At 31.9% G+C, this 24,145-nt stretch overlaps 1 protein-coding gene across 1 annotated transcript; it reads left to right on the top strand.

The window, feature by feature from the left end:
• Positions 1 to 280: 280 nt before the first annotated feature.
• LOC129222788 (serine/threonine-protein kinase haspin-like) lies at positions 281 to 24,145 on the top strand. The gene is made up of 9 exons (XM_054857335.1): positions 281 to 648; positions 6,313 to 6,437; positions 8,857 to 9,021; positions 12,601 to 12,663; positions 15,916 to 16,007; positions 16,697 to 16,770; positions 18,104 to 18,338; positions 20,859 to 20,958; positions 23,776 to 24,145. The coding sequence occupies exons 1-9, from the start codon at positions 283 to 285 to the stop codon at positions 24,074 to 24,076; spliced, it is 1,521 nt and encodes a 506-aa protein (XP_054713310.1). The 5' UTR covers positions 281 to 282; the 3' UTR covers positions 24,077 to 24,145.

The raw sequence follows: 24,145 nt of genomic DNA, 5'->3' as shown, positions 1-24,145 counted from the left end.
AGTCACTCCTCTGTTCATTTAAATGTTGATACCAAAGAAGAACATATGCATAAACATTCTGAAGATACCTTCAGTAACAGCATGAATGTTCAAAATGCTTGTTTGTTACTACCTGGAGAGGAACAAAATGCGTTTAATGTAAACCATACAGCAGAAAAATCCAAAAACAACTTGCAAAGTCCAATTTCTTTCCCTATGTCTCCTGTTCACCTAGATATAGCAGAGCAAGAAAATAATAAAAATTCTGGTGACTATTGTGTGGACAGATCAAAAACTAACGTTATGACTAGCACTCCTTTTCCTAAGTTTAAATTGGCTGAGGATTCTAATGCTTCTGAACTTGAAGTCATAGCTTCTAGTGGAAAAGGATTAGTTAATAATGAGCAGATTTCTGGAATAATACAAGTTTCGGGTGAAAAAAGGCAAAAACATCTGACTCGGTCATCTGACTCGCTTTCAATGTTACGAGTTGACCTCTTTCAAAAAAGTTGTTTAAATTTGAAGGCTATTGTCAATGGCAGTAACTATACACTTTCACAATATAACATTTCCAATCTTTTTCCGAGCAGCAAAAGCTCTCATTCCTTATGCAATGATCATGTGATTGATTCATCAGCTGCAAATGTGAGTCGACACAGTACCTCCAAAGTAAGATTTTTTTTCTAGAAGTTTTTAAATGAAATATTTTCATACATTATATGTTAATTTAGTTTAAAAATTTTTTGAATGCTCTAGGAATAGTTTGGTTTTTTACATGTAAAACATTACTTCTTCAAGGAAATTTGCTTTTAGCCTCAGGTAGTGCATCTAAAAATCATGGCTAGTGATCAGTAAGCAAAATCTTCTGAATCTTCCTTGTAATCTGATGTAAATCTTGATGTGTGTAGTAAAACTACTAAACAGGAGAGCTCAATTAATTGCTTCCAGTGAATAATTCATTGAAAATTCTTTTTATTTCAGTGGTTGTTGTTTGCTGTGTGTCACTAACTTATGGATGATATCGTTGAAAGGCTATCAAAAAATTAAGTTTTTCAAATGATCTCCTATTAAAATTTTAATAATTGTAAACAGTTTTTTCCCCCCACTAGAGCTTCAAAAATTGAAAAAAGAAAAAGAATGATTTTTGTTGCTGGCTGATGGGTTCATAGCATTTTATCTTACGGTATTTTTAGTGTTATCTTTCGATGAAGAAAAATATTTTGAGCAAAATAACACAAAAAATAGGAACAAGTTTGTTATTTATTTAAACTTAAATAATATTTTTAAGTTTTTTGAACGAGAAAAATAATATTTAAATATTTATTAATGCTATCTCTGTCAGAGTTGTTAGAGCACAAGGAAGGGGTTACAACCAGGGCTGTGGAGTTGGAGTAGGAGTCGAAGAGTCGGAGTTGGGCTGATTTTGGGGGATAGGAGTCGGAGTGGTTTGAAAACATGCCGACTCCGACTCTGGGTTTCTTTTTTTCCCTTAATTTTCTCTGATTCTCCTTGCATTTTTTAAAAAAACTGACTACCAATAATTTGATTACATGTATAAAGGCCTACTAATAAGAAAATAACTCATTGTGGCAACCAGCTGGCTTGATTGTTTATCGAACTTTCTGTAACAGCTACTTGCTCCGTATTCTAGTTTGCTTATTTTTTAACTTTATTTAAGTGATAGCAACTGTCAGCAAACGTTTGTTGCCTAACATTCTCAAAGTAATCACTTTCAAATAAAAATTAAAAATTATATATTTTTTACTTCGATCTTGGTTATAAAATAGTAAAATGAATGTATGTAGGGTCTGGTGGGGTAAAGTGGTCATAAAATCGTAGGTTTTCAACTTACGTGGATAATAAATACAATAAATTCTTTAAATACTTCAATTTTTTTTGTTATTATTTTACATTGCATTATTAAAGAACACGTACATTGAATTTCAGGAAAAAAAGTATTGATTTAAGTAGTTTTATAACATTTTCATTTCCCTTTGTATTTATGACCACTTTACCCCATGGGGTGGGGGAAAGTGGTCATAGCATGGGGTAAAGTGGTCATAGTTAAAAACAGCTGCAAAACTGTTACAAATAACCCTATTATTTGTATATTTCGGTTATTTTTATAGTTACCAGTATATGTACGAGTATATGCGGGTATGCACGAGTATATACGTGTCGTGTAAACAAGAGTAAACATGTTCATATATGAATAAATACATGTATACATCAGATACATGCATGCATGTGCCTACTCAAGTATATTCGTGTATATACGAGCGTATAAGCATGTATACGTGATTGCCTACAGGAGTGTATACGTGTCTACACGAGTATATACGAGTCACGTGTATATGCGAGTATATACGCGCAAAACAAACATCATTTGCGTGTTTGCACATGTATCTCGAGTATATGTGTGCATACCTGAGTTTCTGAGTATATACGTGTATAGTCGATGTATATACGCACATATAAGTGTACATAGATACACTACTGGCCATTAAAATTGCTACACCAAGAAGAAATTGCCTGAATGAAGCTAAATTTTACATACGTGATAATAAAATTGACATTAGAAAGTGATTACAAAATTAAAGCAAATTGATCATTTATGGTTGGAAAAATCTCTAATAAATGGAGGTTTAAGTACCCTGTTAAGCCACCTCTAGTGTGAATGTACGATGTACTTGAAGCGAAACAATCGGGCATTGAGACATAACTGTCTCCTACGATATCCTGCGTCATCTCGTACCGCAGTTGCTGTAAACGTGCCACTCATTCGATCAAACTCATACGTGTTAGCACTCACGACGGGGCTCCCAGGAACCATTTTTTAACATGACAATGCTCGGTCAAACACAGCAAGGGTGTAAAGGGATTTCCTCTTCCGCATTATCACTTTCTCTGGTCTGCGTGATGCTCTGGTCTGCGATTTGTGACTTGTCACAAATTGAGCATATCTGGGATCACTTGAGACGGTAAATTGGACAGCCTGTAAATTTGATCAAATTAGTTGCGCGTTTACAGCAACTGTGGTACGAGAAGACGTAAGACATCGTACGAAACTGCTGTACCTCAATGCTCGACCGTATCGGTTCTTAAATTCCAACTAGAGGTGGCGCAACAGGGTACTTAAACCTCCATTCATGTGAGATTTTTCCAGTAATAAATGATCATTTTGCTTTCATTTTGTAATCGTTTTCTAGTGTCAATGTTGCCATCACGTGTGCAAAATTTTGTTTCATTCAGATTATTCCTTCTTGGTGTAGCTATTTTAACGGCCAGTAGTGTACTTACATACATATACGGGTATACACGAGTTAATTCGTGGATATATCCAGTGCGTGTTTGGTACGTGCCTACTCACGTATATATATATATATATATATATGTGGAAGCAAGAGTATATACGTATGCTTACGTGTAAACACGATTATATACTTGTTAGACGTATATACGTACATTTACGTGTAAACATCAGTACATGTATCCACGTATATCTACGAGTATATCCGCTAATATACATGTATGCTTACATAGTGAATCCAAGATCTTGGGCAAAATCTAAGTGGTGTGAAAGGGGAGGATAAGAAGCAAAGAATCGTAAGGAACTTATGGTTGTTGACGCGCTACATGCACACAAAGCCAGAAATTGATGGAATGAAAACAGGTCACAAATTTGTTACACAAAGATGATTTTACCCGACATTTTAGTTCTTAAGAAATATTTAGACAGTTGTTAAAAAGTAAGGCCTGTAGTAGCTCTAATACACGCATCGCAACAAAGGCGCAGCGACTGATGAAAGTTTTTCAAGAGTCTCGTAATTGCAACAGAGTGATTACGACGCATGTATTACAGATGCCGGCCGCAAGTTTCATCAATGACTTTAAAACTTTCTTAAGTCGTTGTGTAAAATTGTCTTTTTTGTAATAAATTTGTGACCTGTTTTGCATTCATTAGTTCCTGGCTTTGCGTGCATGTAGCGCGTCAGCGTTGAGTTTGTGGCCATATGTTTCTTATGATTCTTGCTTCTTATCCTCCTCTCTAACACCTTTTAAAAATTTGCCCAAGAGTTTAAACACACCCTGCATGCATGTATATCATATGCTAGAATGTAAGTGTCAGCTCGAGTATGTACGTGTATATACGTCGTGTCTACGTGAGTATATAAGTGTTCGTATATGTACGAGTATAAGCGGGTATATACGTGTATAGTCGAATGTATATCTGTATAGATAAAAAATACTACGAGATACCCAAAAACGTGTTTATTGGTGCATTTATGTGAATACGTATATATACGTGCCTACACGAGTATATGCGTATGCATGCGCATATACTCATCTATTTAACCTTGTTTACTGTAAAAACAATACAAAAAATAAGTGAAATTAATATTTAATTGACACCTGCCTTATACTTAAAGATCAAGTGATTTTAAAAGAACAATATTCGTTAAGCCTAATATTATGACCACTTTACCCCATCTTACTAAAATTGTTCTAAAAAATTATTCAAAAGAGTTTCAGCTAACTGCTAATGAGTATGAGTTCTTGAACATTTAGGAAGCTTCTTGTGCAGTCAATCTGTTCATAATTCTAACAAACACAATTTCCCAAGGAAGTTAAAAAAGGTGTTTATATTTTTAAAAAATTCATAATCACTCAAAATATTTTTTTTTACCAAATAAAATTTTGCCAGTTGTAAAATTTTGTATTCAAAATGTAGTTTCTAACTGCACTACTCTAAAATAAAATTTTCACATTCATTCGAACATTTATTTTTAAGGTATAGCCATTTATTTGAATTATGACCACTTTACCCCATTGACCACTTTCCCCCACCAGACCCTATCACTTGAGCAAGTCGGGAAAACTTCTGAGGATGCTTGGTAAATTCAAATAAGTGTTGGCACAAAAGAGCAAATCCAAAAGATCCAAAAAAATATAAATGTTTTTTTTTTCAATCTAAAGACTTTTTCTAAGAAAGCTTAGCTTGGTTATCACTAAAGAATACAAAATAAAATCAGTACATGATTTAATGGTTGCAACACTCAATAATTGTAGTTAATCCTAAAATATTCATATTAAAGTTGATTCTAAAGCTACTAATAAAATTAAAATTAAAAATTGAGCCAAGAAATCTAGTTATAGTAAAAGCTATTCGTACAAAGCTGTATACCGCCACATTTTGTGTTAAATTTGCTCCAGACGAACTTGTACCTGACCTTTTCCCGCAATATAGTGCAATATTTTCATTGAAATTTTTAAGATGAAATTTAAGATTTATTATTGGGGGAATTTTTTTAGAGTTAAAATATTTCAATTTCTACAATCTCTAAAATAAAGTTGAGGTGTTACCCACCAGATGGGCTTCGCCCGGGAGGAGGGAGGGGGGGACCGCCCCCTCTCAAGAAAAGTTTTTGACTTAGCAAAAAAGTTTTCTTTTTCTCTCAAGTTACAGCCTTCAAAAATTGAAACCACCAGATTTGATCAACATCTATTTGTTAAACATTAAAGGGGAGCAAATTAATCCTTTTCAAATTTTTTTGAAAATGGGATTTTTAAGTAACTTCACTTTAGAAATTGCAACTTTAGAAAATTTGATTTTCAAATTGAATTTTTAACATTGTATGCATCTTAGGTTCACAATAAAATACAACGCGAAAATTTCATAAAATGAAATTAATATTTTAATCTTTGTTTTGGGTTTTACCCCTATCTTCAAATCTCTCTTCCCATGCAGGGAGAGAGATTTGAAAATAAATAAATAAAAATACCGGAGTTGGAGTCGGAGTCAGACGTTTCAAAATCCAGGAGTTGGCCATTTTTCCTCCGACTACGCAGCTCTGGTTACAACCACTCCATCAAGAATTCAAACTTTATGTATGTGTATATGTATGTTATAATGCCATGCTAAGCACAGGAATCGTTTTTGCTCTTTTTATTAAAATTGTCAGGTATTTTGCTAAAAAACAGGTACTGTGTAACATATTTTACCTAAAGACAATGTTTTTTCTTTAAAAGGGCCTTGTTCTTTTTTCATTATTGGGAGATATTTGTAAGTATTTTTGTGTGTACTACTTTTTTTTGCTGTATATCGTTTGACAAAGATGCTGGACAATAATGTAGCATTAGGTGTTAGCTTGATATTACTTCTTTGTTAATTTTTAAATTGTAAATCCTCTGATTTCTGGTACATTTTTGTTAATCTTGAGTTGAATTCAATTTTTTTTTTTTTTTTTTTTTTTTGTTCATGACTTATTCAGGGACAATGGAAGTTAGTATATTATCTAAAGTAAAAATTTTATTTTGTATTGTGTTTTACAGATGGCTATTCAGAATGTATCTGTAACTACCCAGACAAAGCATGAAATTGCAGAAGCAAAGGCTAAATTATTGAAGTTGTGCAAGCAAGATTCAGTTGTACAATTTTCAGAAGTATTTAAGTGGAGGTAATTGAGATCATCTGGTTATTCTTTCTTTTATGTTATTTTTGATCTTATCAAAAATGCTTCAAGATTTTGTGTGTACAAAAAAAGTTTTAAATTAAAATTATTAATACAGCTGTTTTTTGTATAGTAAAAAAAATCAAGTTATTTTTAGAGGAGAAAAAAAAAAAAAAAACTTTTAGAGATCAGAGATATACGTGCCAACTCTCCAATGATGTTTTAATGGGCATAACAAGGCTCACATTCTGGGGGGGGGGGGGAGGGTCAAAAAGTTTCATGAATCACTATCGCACATCCATTTTTGGAAAATTAAAAAGCGTTATTTTAAGCTATGTTTAGTGATGACGGAGGAAGAGGTTTCAGGGAACTCTTTACAAGTTTTTCGCAACTGACGTAAGAAAATGTTTAAGCATTTTTTGTTGATGGGGAGGAGGGGGCATTCATCTTAGAAAAAAATCTGATCTTACTGTTAAAATGCAGTTTTAAGCTATTTTTGAGGTTAAGAGAAAGTGGTTTCAGGATTCTCCCTGGAAATCTATTGAAAAAATTATTTTGCTGAATTTTTATACACAATAACTTTTTCCAAAGAAACACTTAGACATGAATTTGATTTACGTTAGTTACCCTGATGTACTTTGAGGTGTCACAAACACTTGGTAATAATTTTATTAAGCAAGTATGGCCTGTTTAAGTAAAACTACTTAATCTACTAATATTACTAATTTTACTAATATCTGAACAATGAATACATAAACTAGAGTTATTGCTTGTGCTAAGTAGTGCTTCATAAACAGATATACAAAGTAAAACAAATCATTATGTTCTGAAAATTTTGACCTTTCTGCTTTTTTTATAATTTTTAGTTTTAGTTACTAAATTGGAAAATAAAATAAATAACGTAACCATAATAAGTGGGAAGACGTGGCGGTTCCACCCCTTCCTTGTCCCCCGAATTGTCACCACTGATTTGTAATACATTTGCTTTTTAAACCGTGACATCATAAACTGAACATGGTAAAGTCTCACAGCCATATAATTACTTTTAATGCATATGACAACTGTGCTGTGAGTAAAATAAAATTTTTAAAAAGTGGTCCGTCATAGAAACTTTCTGGCTTTGAACTTGGTTTCAATGTGCTAAAAATACACTCAAAACATTCAAACTTTGTATGCAGTGATTTCATTGCAGACTATTGTTATTTTACTTAGAAAATAAATGAGGGGGCATTTTTTTCTTTAAAAAACCGTCTCCCATTAGGTGTTGTACAATGCTAGAGTTAATTTCCTATGTCATTAGGGGGTAGGTACGTATAGTCATTTCAATTGAATTTCTAATTCAGAAATTTTTGTAATCCTTATTTCATGAAGATTAAAGCATGCATTTCTATTTATGAACTATTTTCTTATCCTATAATGTTTTTGATCCAACCTTAAGTTATTATGTCCCTTGATTTTGGCATCATACTTGTCACAGTACCTTAAATAGTGACAGTATGGGTAACGCTACAACTGGGTTTACTGTACACACCTACTTATTTATGTCTTTCTCTCACTAAATATATAAATATATATATATATTTACAGTGAAACTTCGGCAACTCAACTTGCGTATAACTCGACTACCCTGGTAACTCGACATTGATTTTTCGTATGGTTGGCCCAATACTATTTTCAATGGGCTAAAATCTCTATAACTTGACGTACATTTGCAAAAACTACTATAAGTCAACATCCAATTGTTATTCTAGTCCAATTTTGGTGACAACATTCTTTCATTTTGACCTTTTCTCAGAATTTTACGCTGTGGTTTCTTGGTCAGTTAATCCTTTTCTGTAAAGCTATGTTAGAGAATTCTATCTTTTATCCAGGGGAGAGTCAGCTGTTGGTGAAATTCTGAAAGGGTAGGAAAAATGTGCCCAGAAGATTCTTCTGGAGAAAGGCATCATGGCATGTTTTTCAAATAAGTTTGAACAGGACTTTTTATCTTTAACAGGCCTGACTGACAAGAAGCTTTTATCTCTTTTTAAAAGTTATAGATTTATTCCTCGCGAGGTATTCAAATGGAATTTGTGATTTTATTATGTACTTTTCAAAAACAAAAAGAAAATTCATTTACTGAAATTAATTTTCATAATGAGAATGTTAAGCATTATGTAAACGTGATACAGAAACTCTTTAGGAATTAAAATTATGGAACCTCAGTAAGTTGACATCCACTTGAGTCGACATGTTTTCATGTACCCTTGGGGTGTTGAGTTATCAATGTTCCACTGTATGTACTAAAATCGGGTCTTATTTTATTAGAAATCCTTGAAAGATGTGTTACATATTACACAATACAAGCTTTATTAGTTTGTACAATTTTTTTCATGTTCTATTGATTTTTTAATTTCTTATTATTTTACCTCTCTTCTCTGTTAAGCTCATTGAATGTTAAGAAAATTGGAGAAGGAACATATGGAGAAGTTTTTATTATTACTAAAGGGAAAACATCAACGGTCGTGAAAATAATTCCTGTTTCTGAAGAAATTGGAGATGACAGTTTTCAGGGACTGCAAAATGTTTTGTCTGAAGTTAAAATTGCACAGTAAGTATTTAGCCTGTTATCTTTCTGTTCAGCAGCGGATACAGACTACCATTTTGGGTGGGGGGGGGTATACTGAAGAATGACCCCCCCCCCCCCCCGAACGAACTTGCCTTTTTGGCACTAAACGTTTCTAAAACTGTTTGGGGGTTAATAAAAAGTGCCAAATTGGCCAGGAATAGGGCGTTTAGTAAAGCATAAATGTTACTAATTTCATTATAATTGAAAAGAAGCAATATTTTAAATATTTACTTTTTAAAAAATTAATAAATTGAAAAGATTACTGAAATTGTTTACGTTTTTATTCATCAAGTGCTTGAACACAATGTGGACGGATAATATTGTCGACTGGTGGGGGGGGGGTGATTCCCCTGACTCACCCCTTGTATCCATCACTGTTTCTGTTCAGTACTACATATATTATTATGTGTATAATTGTCGCTCTATTTTAAGGACATTCATTTAGAAATGCAAATTTTGATTAAGTAAAAACCCTGACAAACTTTAATGCAAACACATTTATAAACCCTACCAGAAATTGTTAAATGCTCTTGTCTAAAATTTCTTAAATGGAAATAATGTTCATTTAATGTGACATAAGCATACATTCTTATTCTTGTATTTATATTAGAGACGTACCGAGTACTCGGTAACTACTCGGTACTCGGCCAAATTCTGATCAGATACTCGGCCAATACCGAGTAGTTGCAAAAAGTTGAGTATTGTCCAAGACAGATACTAAAATTTATAGAAAAAAGAGCAAGCATTATATTCTGCAATCATTTACAATTAAAATTTATAAGTCAAACTTAAATTTTGAGAAAAATGAAGTTTGTAATGCTTCAATGGAATAAATCTTTATTTTAATGTCCCTAAAGTTAATAAAACTTATTTATTAAAAATTATGCAAAAGAGGTAAGTATAGAAAATATGGAATTTTTATATTAAAAATGGATTTTTGCTACAAACAAAAATTAGTTATAAAAAATATAAAAATACCTTTGCTTAAAAAATAAAAGAAAATAAAACAACGTTAAAAGCACAGTGCAGGAACAATGCAGACACATGTTTTGGCGTTACAAGGAATTTCTTTTTCAATGCACAAAATGGGAGCTCGTGGATTTAAAGGCATCCGACAAAAGTTGGATCTTTTCGTCGTATGTCTTTACATTCTTCAGCTCACATGTTATGCACTGAAAAAGACGTTCCTTGTAACGGGGGGTCAGAAACACGTGTCTGCAGTATTCCTGCACATTTGTTTTATCTGCTTTTAAAAATTATTTATGTTTGGCAGAATAGAACTATAATTGATTGGTATACAGTGAAACCCCTCCTAACGGACACCTCTCAAAGGCGGACACCCCTGTTATGTGGACAATTTTTAATTCCCCAGTTCCAATGCAAATAACATTTGAGGACAACTTTCTATTGCGGACAAAAAAAAAATTGTCCCGTTAGTGTCCACATTAGAGGGATTTCACTGTAATTTGTTTTAATTCCAACTTGATAAATCATACTTTTTATTTATTTTTAATTTTAAAAATAATTTTTTTTTTTGTAAAATTTTTGACTTAAACAAAATTGTTTATATAATGCGTAATTAAATTTCAGCAGGAATTTAGTTTTAAAAACTATTATATGGACAAGGAGGTCTTTACTACTATTCCAATAAGTTCAAAATTGATCACGTGTGTGTCGGTGGTTTTCTCAAAACATAATTGGTACTTGGTAACTCGGCCGAGTAGTGAAAAGCCGAGTACTCGGTAACTCGGTACTCGGCCGAGTAGTGAAAGGCCGAGTACTCGGTACTCGGCTACTCGGCCAAAGTGCTACTCGGTACGTCTCTAATTTATATATTCTATTTCAGAATGTTACAGTACAAAGTCAATTAACACCAGGATGTCCAATATTATCTAACACCTAAAATGGTCAGAAACGATCAAAATGACTTTTTCAAACGAAGCTGTAAATTTTAAACATTGCAAGATATGTGTAAAATAAATTTTTAAATTATTTTTATTTGTCTTCACATTTCTATTTCTTGTTTTATTTTACACATATTTTGCAATTTTGTTTTGCTGTTTTTCCAACATTTTTTATGTTTTTTCTATAGTATGTTAATTCTGCCTTTCGGCTAAATGTTTCAATTAATGTTGCATTTTGTCAGCATAATTTATTATTATGTTATTTTTGAAGAAATTTATTGCTTGACTGTTTTTTTCTTGAATAATAGAATCATGTTTTGGCTCTGAGTTCCATTTTGTCTTGTTTGTTTTGTTAATTTGCTATTCTTACTACTTAAGTTGTTGTTCATTCTCGTTGCTTTTACCGGATGTCTTTACACCCAAAAGCTCACTCCTGCGCTTTGAAAAAGGGGTTCCCTGTAACTCTGAAGCATGTGTATGCAGGAATCTGCTAATTTTGTGCTTTAAAACATTGTTGATTACTATTATTTACTTTTCTGCATAAATGTATTTATTTAGTTCTTACTGTTGAATTTAGTTTAAGTTCAACTGTACTCAAATTATGACCTTATTCATAATGTAAATTCATTTATAACATCGAAAAATTCTGATTTTTTTTAAAATTCTCCACCAATTTTATGTTGATCCCCTGTGACTACTTGACTTAGCATCATGTGTATTCAAGATCCTTGAATTAGATCATTCTGGATATCTGAGTTTAATTGACATATCTGGTACATCTCTGATGATACATGTAATTCTGATGATAAATTATTTTCTTGAACATACCCTCATGGTCGGGTTTATTAAAATAAAGGTGCTAAAGAGAAGGTGAAATCACATAAAACAATTTCTTGATAAAACTACATATCAACTGGGCAAACATCTCAACATAAATACCATTAAATACCTAATTGCTGATTTCATTCCTGTGGAGGGCAAAACATAGAAATAATATCACTATTGAATTAGAATAGTACAGGAAATGAATCTTCAGAAAGTCCTGTTCCCTGTGATAGAATCAACTAATAATTTTGATTTCAGTAAACTAGCACAACTCCTTAGAAGTAGGAAAACCAAGAGTGTCAAATTTAAATTACTTGACATTTCTATGTTCAGCCTTGAAGCCTCATATGTTTTATAGATTTGCAATGTAATCACAATATTATTTTTTTAATGAGCATTAATTACCACTCGACAAACTATCAGGAAAATTTGAATCCCGCATTTCTTCCACTTTATGAGTAGTCGGTCTTTTGCTGCATTTATTTGGTCATTTATTCTGACCATCTAAAATTATATCAGAATGTGTGACTATTTACTTCTTTTTTGCAATAAATTGCTTATTTTATATTGAAATATATACGGAATAAATCTGTATGTGTGTCCTTTTCCCCTTTACTAGCCATTAAATTATGTATTCAATTTTAGTCAATCCACTACCTGATTTGTATTTTTGTCTGTTAAAGCTTTAAATAAAAATGATTCTTTATTGTATGGAAAATAACCTTTTGGAATGTACTGCTTCACTTATGTTGTTACTAATGTTTTTTGTTTACTCTTTGTTTTTAAAAAAATTCATATTCGTCTTTTTCTTTTTTTTTAATCTCCCAAATAGAAGTTTGAGTGGTCTACGAAACAAGAAGATTAACCAAACTAAAAATTTCAATAAACTCAAAAGGTATTTTTTTATAATTATTTGGAGCTATTTTTTATTATTTCATACCTTTAAATTGAAATTCTTATGCATATTAATGTTGTGTAATTTAACTCTTTTGGTTTCAAGATCGTTTTAGAAATAAATGAAAATCACTTAAAAAGTAAATGTCTCTTTGTAATGATTTTAAATTTTAACACATTTTGATTTTTATTGCCTTTAAATTTTGAATGTAAAATTCAATGATTTAAGCTGTACAAAAACATTTTGTTTTATGCTTATTGTTCTGTGAGTACATGAAGAAGAAAACAATATTATTTTAACTTTTTGAACTAGTGAGAAAAAATGTCAAAGAATTAAAGTGTGAAATTTGTAATGACATTATTTTTTTTTTTTCAAAAATGTAAGACAAAACTTAAATAAAATTTACTTGCACTAGGAGGTTCCGCCCCCTGCTCGCTGACACTTGCCAACCCCTTGAATATTGCTTCACAATCTTATTTGATTCGCAAACATTTAAATCATCTAACAGAGAGAATCAGATTAAAAAACTGGTTACAAGTTCCGTTTTTAACAAAATGAAAATCTCCTCCCATAGAAAACAGAATTTAAATAAAGAGCTCAGTACACAATCCCGCTCCCACACGAAAACAAAAACAACTTGATAGAAATTTGCATAACCGAGATATAAAAAAAAGCACTTTGAAGAGCACCCCTTTCCCGGTTCCAAACAAACTTGTTCCAACTTGCACTGCAATAGGTGCTAAGGGGCTACTGAGCATTCCAAAACTGCAGTTTTGTACGTTTTGAAAATTCATGGTCTATAGTAATATATTTTGCTTTTTAGCTCTGAACTTGAATTGAGTTCAGCCTGGGACTTTTTGCTAAAACAGAAACCCGCAACATCTGCTGTTCTAATTAATTGAGAAAATTAGAACAAGCTTTATTTGATGCAAAAAAAAAATCCTCTCTTTCGAATGGACTTGGGTTGGCTTTCTGCCGGCAGAAACTTAACAGCGTCTTTAATAACTCAAGTAATTAATAAATGATATTCATTTAACTAAACTAAAAATTTAAACTTCATTTTATCATTTAAAAAAATAACATTCTATGTGAACTTGATTTAGTTCAGAAAGGGAACTTTTCAACTGCAGATGCTCATAATATTTGGATTAGTTTAACAAAGGACGAAAAATCATATGGGTGCTTAGAAAAGAGGAGTGACATACAGAATTAAACAGGCATTACTGATTGTAATTTGCTCTCTTTTATGCTTCATCTAAATTGCTTGTGATTGAAATTATCATGTGCTTCAAGAAGAAAGTGCCAGAATTTTACTTGCCAATATTAACGTAGATTTTGTACTTAATGTCACAGCTTTGCAAAACAAATTGACCCCATATCTCAAAAATTATTTTTTCAGTCAGATTGTTACCACTACCCCAGCTACTACATGGTGGACCAGTTAAAAAAAATACAATAGATGAAAGTTTTGCGAACATTGCTTGTTCCTTGATGCATTGCCTGCTAGCTCTTTGTTGCAAGAATATTCTAAAGTTTCTCATTTGTGCATATTAAATTGAGCAACTGTTTAGATTTTAGAAATCACCTTTTCTAGGAGGCAACTACAGGGTCCAAACAATGCAACATTTGATTTTGAATTGTGATAATGTAATTGAATTGTGCTTTGGTTAAACATTCTTTTTTCCATGCATTTTCTATTGCAGTGGTTCTCAACCTTTTCACCACTGAGGACCACTTGTACCTTTCAGAATCCTTGGCAGACCACATATATATTATTTATATAAAAAACAAAATAAAAAGACATAGATAGCGCCAAATTAACACGTTAATGACTCCCTTGGTCTTGCTTCTCACTCGAAAGTTTCTCAATATTTGGCTCGAAAGAAGTTAACGCCAGTCTCATAGGAGCATTCAAATTTAGCAACCTATTTCTGTGTTTATTCTTGATGACACATAATGTTGAAAATGCTGCCTCACAGAAATAAGTGGAATGAAAAGGAAGAAGAAGTTCCTGTTTGCTGATTTTAGTAAACTACAATCACCAAGCAAAAAACACGCACTCTCGTCACTTGACAGTTGAATCAGCACTGAGTCACTGAGCAGTGGTGCGATCAAAGGTGCCAGTTGGTGCCAAAGGCACCAGGTTCGGGCACGTTTGGTCCTTTGGTCAACACAATACTGCAAACGTTTTGAGTTTAAAAAAATTCTGCAGATGCATTAATTTACGTCTAAAGAGCCAAGATTTAAATTGATTATTTTATGACTGTTCACTTCGTGGACCACATGAAAACTGTCCGTGGACCACAAGTTGAGAATCACTGTTCTATTGTACTCGTATGTCAATAATTAATTTTTTGTCATTTTGGGAGTTTTTGCCAGTTTCTGCCTCAGTTTCTGTGGCAGAAAGTGGTTTTTGCCATGCTAGTTTTAACCGGTTTCTACCAGCGGTTTTAACTACCTTGGCAGAAACTTGTCAACCCTGAATAACATAGAATGTTAAGGGGTGTGGGAAAACTTTCATCCTTTTAATAGGCAATTTACTTGAAATTTTAGCTTCAAAATATAATTACAAAAAAAAAGTTTAAAATATAAAACCCCAGGTGCAAATCTGCGAGGCTCGGAGTAGTTTTCTACAAAAATTCAAGGCTGTAGGTGCCAAGGGGTCTCCTGAGCACAGACCGGCCACAGACATCCTTTTACACTTTCTTTTATGTTACGATTTTTTGATGTATAGAGAAAACATTTTCTAATTGATGTATGAGTAAGGCATATGAATTACGTGTCAGGGGAGAACCTGAAATAGTCAAGAAATTTTATTTTGATCAAAAAAGTCAGAGAAAAGCATTAATTTTGTTAAAGAGCGGGAGAATTACTAAAACAGAACTGTAAAAACATTATCTTTAGTCTTTTCCATCATAAACTGCTGTGATAAACAGGTTATTATATTCTTTCTATACTTGATTTCCCATCGGGGCGCCCCCGCATTTAATATATAGCAACAGCTATGCACCATGACTGTGGACTCAATACCTTTATAAGCTATATATGTTGCACATTTTAAGCCTAGTCTCACCTACTTTACTTATCTTTAAAAGTTAAAACATGTTTCAATCCCAATATCAGTTACTTTGTAGAGTTTAAGATGTATTATTTATGTTGAGCTAATTTATGTTAGTTATATTATAAGTGATTTATTTACCTTTCAGCTACAGATTATTGATATCACATTTATATATTCCCTCATATTTTCAGTGCTCACCTTGTTATGGGGCAGTATCCTGATGTACTAATTAATGCTTGGGATTCTTTCAGCGAAGCTAAGTCCACTTACAATGATAGACCAGGTATTTTTCTTTATTCCATGGATTCATTTAACCTTGGACTGTTTTTCAGTATCCCTTTTTTTTTTCTTCTTTCAACGCTCAAAAACTAGTCAAAGATTTGATTTTGCATTGATGATTTTTTTTTTTAAAGTATAATTTGTAACTAAATTTGTGTACATTTAGTATACGCTGTATAACCTTGTTTTAACGATTGTCAAGGGACTGGAAGAGTTATCGTTGAATCAGAGCGTAGACATTTAATACAGTCAAATCCAGACGAATAAAATGTATCATTAAACTGAGGAAATCCTTAAATCGACTATCGTTATATCAAAGTTATACTGTATATTTTATATTGTTTTTTTTTATTCAGAAATATATATATTTCTAAGTGACTTCATTAAGAAAACTGAGCAATCACAGAAAGTTAAAAATGTACTTTTCCACAAATATTTTTCCAACTACAGCTCTGCCAGCCTGCATTATTTTTAAGGGGAAATGTCCTGAGGAATCCCACTCTGAGTATTAGCTGGGCATGTATTTTATTAATGTTAATATTTATTAATGGTTCAAAATTCAACTCAATATGAATTTTTTCAGATCATAATGCTCCAGATACATGATGAAAAACTAAAAGTTTTTAATCATGCATTTGTACAATATAATTTGTTAAAATTCTTTGTAACTGCTATGTTTTTCCTGTTTTACAGATTTCTTCTCTGAGGCTCAGCTGTTTGTTATTCTTGAACAAGAATACGGAGGAAAAGACATGTCAAATTTTGTGGTATTTATTTACATCTTTTAAGGTTATTTTAAAAAATGATAAAGTTTTATTTTTTGTCAAACTTTTGAAATTTGTACTTACCATTCTTTTATATATTTATTTTTACATTTATTAGCTGCATTGCCCGGCTTTGCCCAATCTACTTCGAAAACAAAAATTTTGTCGAGTGACGTATATTCAACAATCAGGCATAAATAAATAAATAAAAAAAAAAAAAAAAAAACCATCATGCAAAATTTCCCCTCCAAACAATGACGACAGATATTAAAATACTTTAAAGAAATCAAAACAAAATGAGATAGATGGATTTAAAAAACGTAACCCCATGGAAACACAAAATAAAATAAGTTTAAGAATTGAAAATGAGAAAGATGGAAATAAACAATTCATTCAAAAATAGTTACCGTGGAAACACAAAATAAAATGGTTAAAAACTTGAATAGAGAACAGATTTTTGAACTTCATTTTAATTTGTGTGTAACTTTTTTTTTAATGGAGATGGTTAAGCTTTCGACCGTAGGTCGAGTTTAGATCTGTAGTAAAAAAAAGCAGCTTTTTCCAATGCTGTCAAAAAGAAAACTGTGGGTCGATTCCTTCACTTTTTATTGATGGATTTAATGAAGAAAGTAGTGCCTAAATTTCAGCTAAGCCTAAAAAATTCGAGCTAAAAACGTGAAAAACTCCTGCGCAATTAAGTTAGAGCATTGGAACAAATTGCATCGAATGCGGAAAATTCTTCCCTTTCTAACGATATATAATATTACTATTTGCGAGTAATTTTGCAGCTCTGATTTTTTGATTCAGACCAAAAGTCAAGCAGTCCCTGGTCCAGCATCTCCAGAGGTATTGATTCACTTGGAGGAATTTTTGATCACGACATAATTAAGGTGTCCCAGTCGCCATTTACGAACACGAAGGACATTCAACCGCTGGGATCTGACCAGGGACCCTGAGGTCATGAGTCTGACCTCCTACTGATCAGGCCGCAACGGACCTTATTGACCATACTTGATGCTTTCGCTGCCAATCTCATGTCAGGGCGTAACGTTGAACAGCTTCTCCTCTTCAATCAGTATGGTTACATAAGATGTTTCTGAGAGTTTTGGCAAAGGGGCAGTCTGTCGGCAGTGAACGTATTAACACTTGAAGCTGAAAAAATTTTTCAACATGTGAAAAAGGAAAATCTTTAACACTTAAACATGTGTTTGCTAGATTGTTGCAAATGTGTGCTTCAATAATGTTGATTTTATCATTCATTTATAAGTGTTGTTGCATGGGTATATATTACGTAAGTGTGTAATAGAAATACATGACCGTCTCTTCTCTATTTCAGCTCAGACATGCTGTTGAAGCAGAAAGTGTCTTCAAACAAATCGCTATATCTTTAGCAATTGCTGAAGAAGAATTTTTATTTGAGCACAGGGACTTGCATTTGGGAAACATTCTAATTCAAAGAAATCGCAGTAAAAAAATATCTTATGTACTGAGAGGAAAACCTTTTTCAATCGAAAGTCATGGATTGTTAGTTACAATTATCGATTTCACACTCTCAAGATTATGCGAGACCGGTAAGTTTTGTTTACATTCTTCATGAAAAATATCAAAAGCTACCTTTCATTGAATTTTTCAAATTGACATTCTAGTATTTTGAAATTCAAGTTGAATCTCCACATTTGGTAATGTAAAACTATTTGAAGAAAACTAAAATATATAAATATAGATATCACAAGTGTGCAGGGTTGGCAAGGTTTTGGATACTTCGGTAAAAACCATGGTTTTTACCGTCCTATCCAAAACCTTTGTCTCCAAAAGTGTCTAAAACTACATTTTAAAAGAAACTGAATTTTGCAAGAAAATATCAAAAACAGAACAAAATGTATCAAAGTTGTGTTTTACATTAAATATTTATTCAATTTGAACATTTAAGTAAAAATCAATATGTAACATATTTACACAGCTGAGCTGATTCTAATCTAGTTACCTAGAAGTTGAATTGTTCATTAAAAATTTCAATTTGCACGCATGAGGTTTATTTTAAAATTCATAATAGTGACCAATTTTTTCAACATTTATACATGTGTGCAAAAGAAAGTGTTCAAAATATGGTGCAATAATTGACTTAAATGCAATAAATGACATTTTTTTGCAGTTACAAAATGTATCATATTAAAAATATGAAAAAAAAAAAAAAGAAATTGCACAAATTTAAAAATTTTAATGCATATATTTAATCATCAGTTTGTTGTTCTTTAATCTATGATTTAAAAAAGTTTTTTTTTTTTTTTTTTTTTTTTTTTGTTGAAACACATCATGTAAAGCTTATATGCAAAAACCATTAAAAAAATTAAGCTTTATTTTGCACCTTCATATTACACATTTCATAACATTCCTTTGAGTTACAAATGGAACTCAAATTAGTTGTCTTGATAGCGTTGTGAATTTCCTTTTATAATTCTACCAGCTGTTACATAAGGAAGTTTTTATGTAATAGAGTTATTGGCAATTTTTTTAAGTAAAATATTTTTTAAATGATCATTTCAGAGAAAAATATTATCAAATACTCATTAATCGGATGCCTCAATTGTCAAATCGATTAACTCCACTTAAAAAAAAAATCCTCATTTCTGCTTTAACAGTGCTTTATCAATGCTTAGCATGTGAAGTTTTGGCTCAGTACATTTCTGACCCTATAATGGCAGAAAATGTAACACGAGAGCGTATTCACTCCTATGGATAACACTATCTTCTTCATCACTTTTCTCGACTTTTTGTTTCATGGAGTTCAGAATCTTATCAAGCCCAAAAGTGAAAAACTCTTTAATAGGTTTCTTCCCTGCTGATAATTACTGGAATCTCTTTTTTTTTCATTAAATATCAACTTTATCGAGTATGATTATTTATTGTTGTTGAATTGTCATTCAGAAAGAAGCCTGTCCTTATTGAACAATATTTTAGAGTGAAATAAAAAAGATAAGTGAAGCATTTTTCTTATGATTTTAGCCTTGCTTGCAATCATTCAAAGGCAGGTTAGTTGAAGCTAATTAAAAGCATGATATTATTAATTAATCTTTAAATCTACAATTTTATTATAAACTAAGTTGTTCAATTTCATCCATTTTGTTCAAAATTAATTAATTATCCTGTCTTTTTCCAAAAATACGACTCATGATGGCAAAAAATATTGTGTCATAGAAATCTAATCAACTGCTGCAAAAGATATGTAAAGGCTTGTGTCAAACCATGAACTGGTAACAGTGTTTAATCTGAGAAAAAATAAAAATGTGAGAAGGTAAACTAAAATTTATGCAAAATTATAACTTTTTAGAAAGGTGGTGTAATCCGGATGTACCTGCTAAAATACCGCAAACATACATGTTGTCTGTCAAACGTTGTTGGTTCTTTAAATGAAAGATATTTGAGGGAATTAGTTCATGGATTGATTGGCACTCTGGTATTATGTGATGCAGATTACCTTTGATTTAATACTTGGCTAATAAATAATAAGTGTTCTTTCTAGCACATTCTTCAAGGGGAGAATAGTTAATTTTATAAGGTGACTTTATGTTTCAAACTTTGCACATCTGGTATCATGGTGAATGCTAAAATATTTATTAAATTTGAAAGCTGTTTTGTGTGCCCAGAGGAGAGACTACCATTTGGGGGGAGGAGGGGGGTCATGCAGAAGAATAAAACCATGAACAAACTTACAGTTTTGGTGCTAAAAATTTCTGAAGCTGCTTGGAGGATCAATAAAAAGCACCAAATCGGCCAGGAACAAGGCACTTAGTAGAGCATAATGATACTAATTAATTTTATAAGTATTGAAAAGAAGGGCAATATTTCAAATATTTACTTTCAAAACAATTTAATGATCTGAAAATATTACTGAAATCATTTACATTTTATTCATCAAGTGCTCAAACACAATGAACAGATAATATTGTTGTCGCTTTAGGGGGTTTATCACCCCAATAACCCTCCTCTTGTATCCGCCACTGTGTGTGTCAATATGAACTTGAGTGTTTACGATGAAATTTGAGATGTATGATTAATGTTAAAAAGTTCATGTAAATGTTTTTCCTTTTTAGAGTATGTTTATTATAATAACCTTGCTGATGATGAATCTTTATTTAACCAAAGTGGTGATTATCAGTTTGAAATATATAAAGCTATGAAAGAGCATTTGGGGTATGTATCTTTTAATATATTTCATATACTGTACACAATAAAGTTGCATGTTTTTTGCCGGTGTGATTTTGCTTTAAGAGTTTTAGCTAAAGCATATGCAGCAAGGGCGCCCATAGAGGGGGGCAAGAGGGGGCTCAAGCCCCTCCCCTCCCTAGAAATTAGAATTTCCTTGCTTTTAGTACTTTTTTCTTTGCAAAAATGTAAAAACATTTCTTATCCAGCCATTAATAAATAATTAATTAAAAATGTCAAACTTTAATAACTCTAATCTGTACAGAAATCAGTTTCCATGGGGAAAATATCCTGCTAAACCATGGGGGAAATATCTGAGCCCCCCTTAAAATTTTGCATATGGGCGCCTATGATATGCAGCATTTGTTTAAGTGGATTTTGCATTGAAGTAAACTAGATGAATTTCAAGAATATGAAGTTTTTGATACAAAATAATTTTCAATTATCATCTTTACCCATCAGCATGCAATGTTAAATTTATACTGCCGTGCTAAGCGCAAAAGTCGTATCTGCAGCCAAGTTCAAAACGAGAAATTGCCTTTTAAAGTTTTGCGCCTCCATGTATTTGATGCGGATGCAACTTTTTTAGAATTTTTTAAAAACTATTTACCACTGACTAATGACCATAAAACGTTGTATTTAGGTGATATATGGGACAAGGAACCACCTGGTGAACATAACTCAATTTTGATGAAAAGTGCAGATACGACTTTTGTGCTTAGCAAGGCTGTATAGAGCACCTCTAATTTACTTTTGTAACAAAGCAAATTGCTTTAAATGTTTTCTATTATGCAATTCCTGCTAAGAATTGCATTGCAAAATTTTGATTGGTTTATTTTACCCTTCAGCCAGGAAGCATTTGGAAGAATTTTACTTAATTTTATGTTTTAAGATTGGGTAAAGAGTTATGTGCCTAGTCATAGTACATTGATTCATAAAACAGGCTTTTTGAAAAAAAAAGATAAATAAAGGTAAATGTAGAATCTAGTTATCTTTTAAATGAATTTTGTGACCAAAGTTTCTGTTGAATTATGTTGTCCATAGAGTAAAGCTGCTAGTTAATAAATGAAACTTTATATTTTTCTATTTTAAATTATGTGTTACAATTTGTTTTTCAATGTTTTTATGTTTACTTTTTAATTTTATTTGAATTTACTGTGGCTTAGAATAATGATACATTCTTTCTTTTTCTTTTTTTTTAATAAAATGTTTTTGAAACTAACAGGAAAAGAAATCCAGTATCAATTTTGATATGCTTGCTGGAGAAAAAAAGGAAATAAATGAATTTATTCAAAAGCATTAAAAATTCCAATTTAAATAATCAGTTATAATTCATTTCAAAATTCAATCCAAACAAATCTAGCTGCTCACACCATTACAAAAGGAACAAAACTCAGTGCATAACAAACAATTCAAAGCCAAAAAAAAAAAAAGAAAAAGAAAGAAATACTGCTCAAATAATTCAGAACAGTACAAAAAGAATCTTTTTTTTTTTTTTTTGTAAAAAGAGATCTCAAATTTATGGTACCTGTTTTGAAATTTCTGTATATGTTGAGAAAAGTGATTCCTGTTTCAAACAAATGTTCTGCTAAGAAGTAATGTCTGGTCTGTAGTCTAAAATTAGATCTTAGTTTCAAAGCTGTGGTTTTCCATTACAGCCTGAATAAAGGAATTGGATGAACCAAGATAACCACTTTTGAACACATGAATGCTGAAAAAAGGGATTGAATGTTATACAATATAATTGTGCAAAATCACTATACATTTTTATTTCTTTTAAATTAGACACATTGAAAAGTTAAGTGTTATTTATTGGTTTCTAATAAAAAATATTGCAATAAAAAATAATGCCAAATACCAAAACAAACTCTATGTGCGGCAAAAAAATGGTATCCCTTCAGTTTTCGGGTGCTGAGAGTGAGACTGATGGATGCATTTTAAAACCAAGTTATTTATATGGTATCAAGAAGTTTTTGTTATGTACATTTTAGGTAGGATTCAGATTTTCACCAAGTCAAATGAATTTGCTTTGAAGCAAAATTAGGAATTGTCAAACAGAGAAAAAAAACTTTTTCCATGAAATAATATTCCAGAATGATCTTCATCTTTGTAGTAAATTGCTAGAATACCCATGTATTCCAATCTCATTCACCCCTGGATACCAGAGCCTGATTACTGAATAGGCCAACTAGGCTGTGGCCTAGGTCAAAGGCGCCCATATAGGGGGGCAAGGGGGGGCTTGAACCCCCCTGAGAAATTAGAACTCCCTTGTTTTTAGTACTTTTTTCCTTTGCAAAAATGAAAAAATATTTCTTCTCCAGCCATTAATGAATAAGTAATTAAAAATGTCCAATTTTAATGACTAATCTGTCCTGAAATTGGTTCTCATGGGAAAAATATCATGCTAAACCATGATTAAAATATCTGAGCCCCAACCCCCCTTACAATTTTGCATATGGGCGCCCATAGCCTAGGGGCCTCCAAATGGCTGAAATTAATTCACTCTATGGCTAAAATTGTAAAATTTGAATACAGAGCGCCCCCAAAAATATTTGACCTAGGGCCTCCGATATCTTAATTGGTCCCTGCTGTATACATGTGACTGTTGTGATGATGCATTTATGATAATTTATATTTTTGTGTACTTTGTCTTTGTTTCTATTAAAAAGCTGTGAAATCGAAAAAATGCATTCTAAATTTTGTTTAACATTTGAAACTTGAACGAACCAATGTATCAGAAATTTCATTGAAGCATATGAAAACTTGTATTGCTTTTTTGAAAATTTATTATTTTATATTTTACAGGAATAAATGGCATGAATGTGGATTATATTCTAATGTGTTATGGTTAAATTTTTTGTGCGTCAAGCTCAAAAGCTTTCCGTACAGTCGTCCATCTTCCGCAAAGCACACCAAAGCCTTGAAGCAGTTGGAATCAATGGAAAAGCAATTAAGTTATTGTAACTCTGCCACAGATTGCTTATCACAGTGTAAAATTGTAACTCTTCCCGATACAAATGGCAATAGAGACACTAGATTATCTAGTAATTCAATATTGGTGTCAAGGAACTCATTTCAGAAATCTAAAGCCAGTATAATTGCTTGATCATGAATAATTTTAATGACTATGAATTTTGTTTTTGTACTTATGCATTTATTTATTCTTAAAAATTTA

Source organism: Uloborus diversus, chromosome 5, assembly GCF_026930045.1.
Source record: "Uloborus diversus isolate 005 chromosome 5, Udiv.v.3.1, whole genome shotgun sequence".
In the NCBI taxonomy this organism is placed as follows: domain Eukaryota; kingdom Metazoa; phylum Arthropoda; class Arachnida; order Araneae; family Uloboridae; genus Uloborus; species Uloborus diversus.
This window is presented reverse-complemented; position numbering and strand designations above follow the sequence as displayed.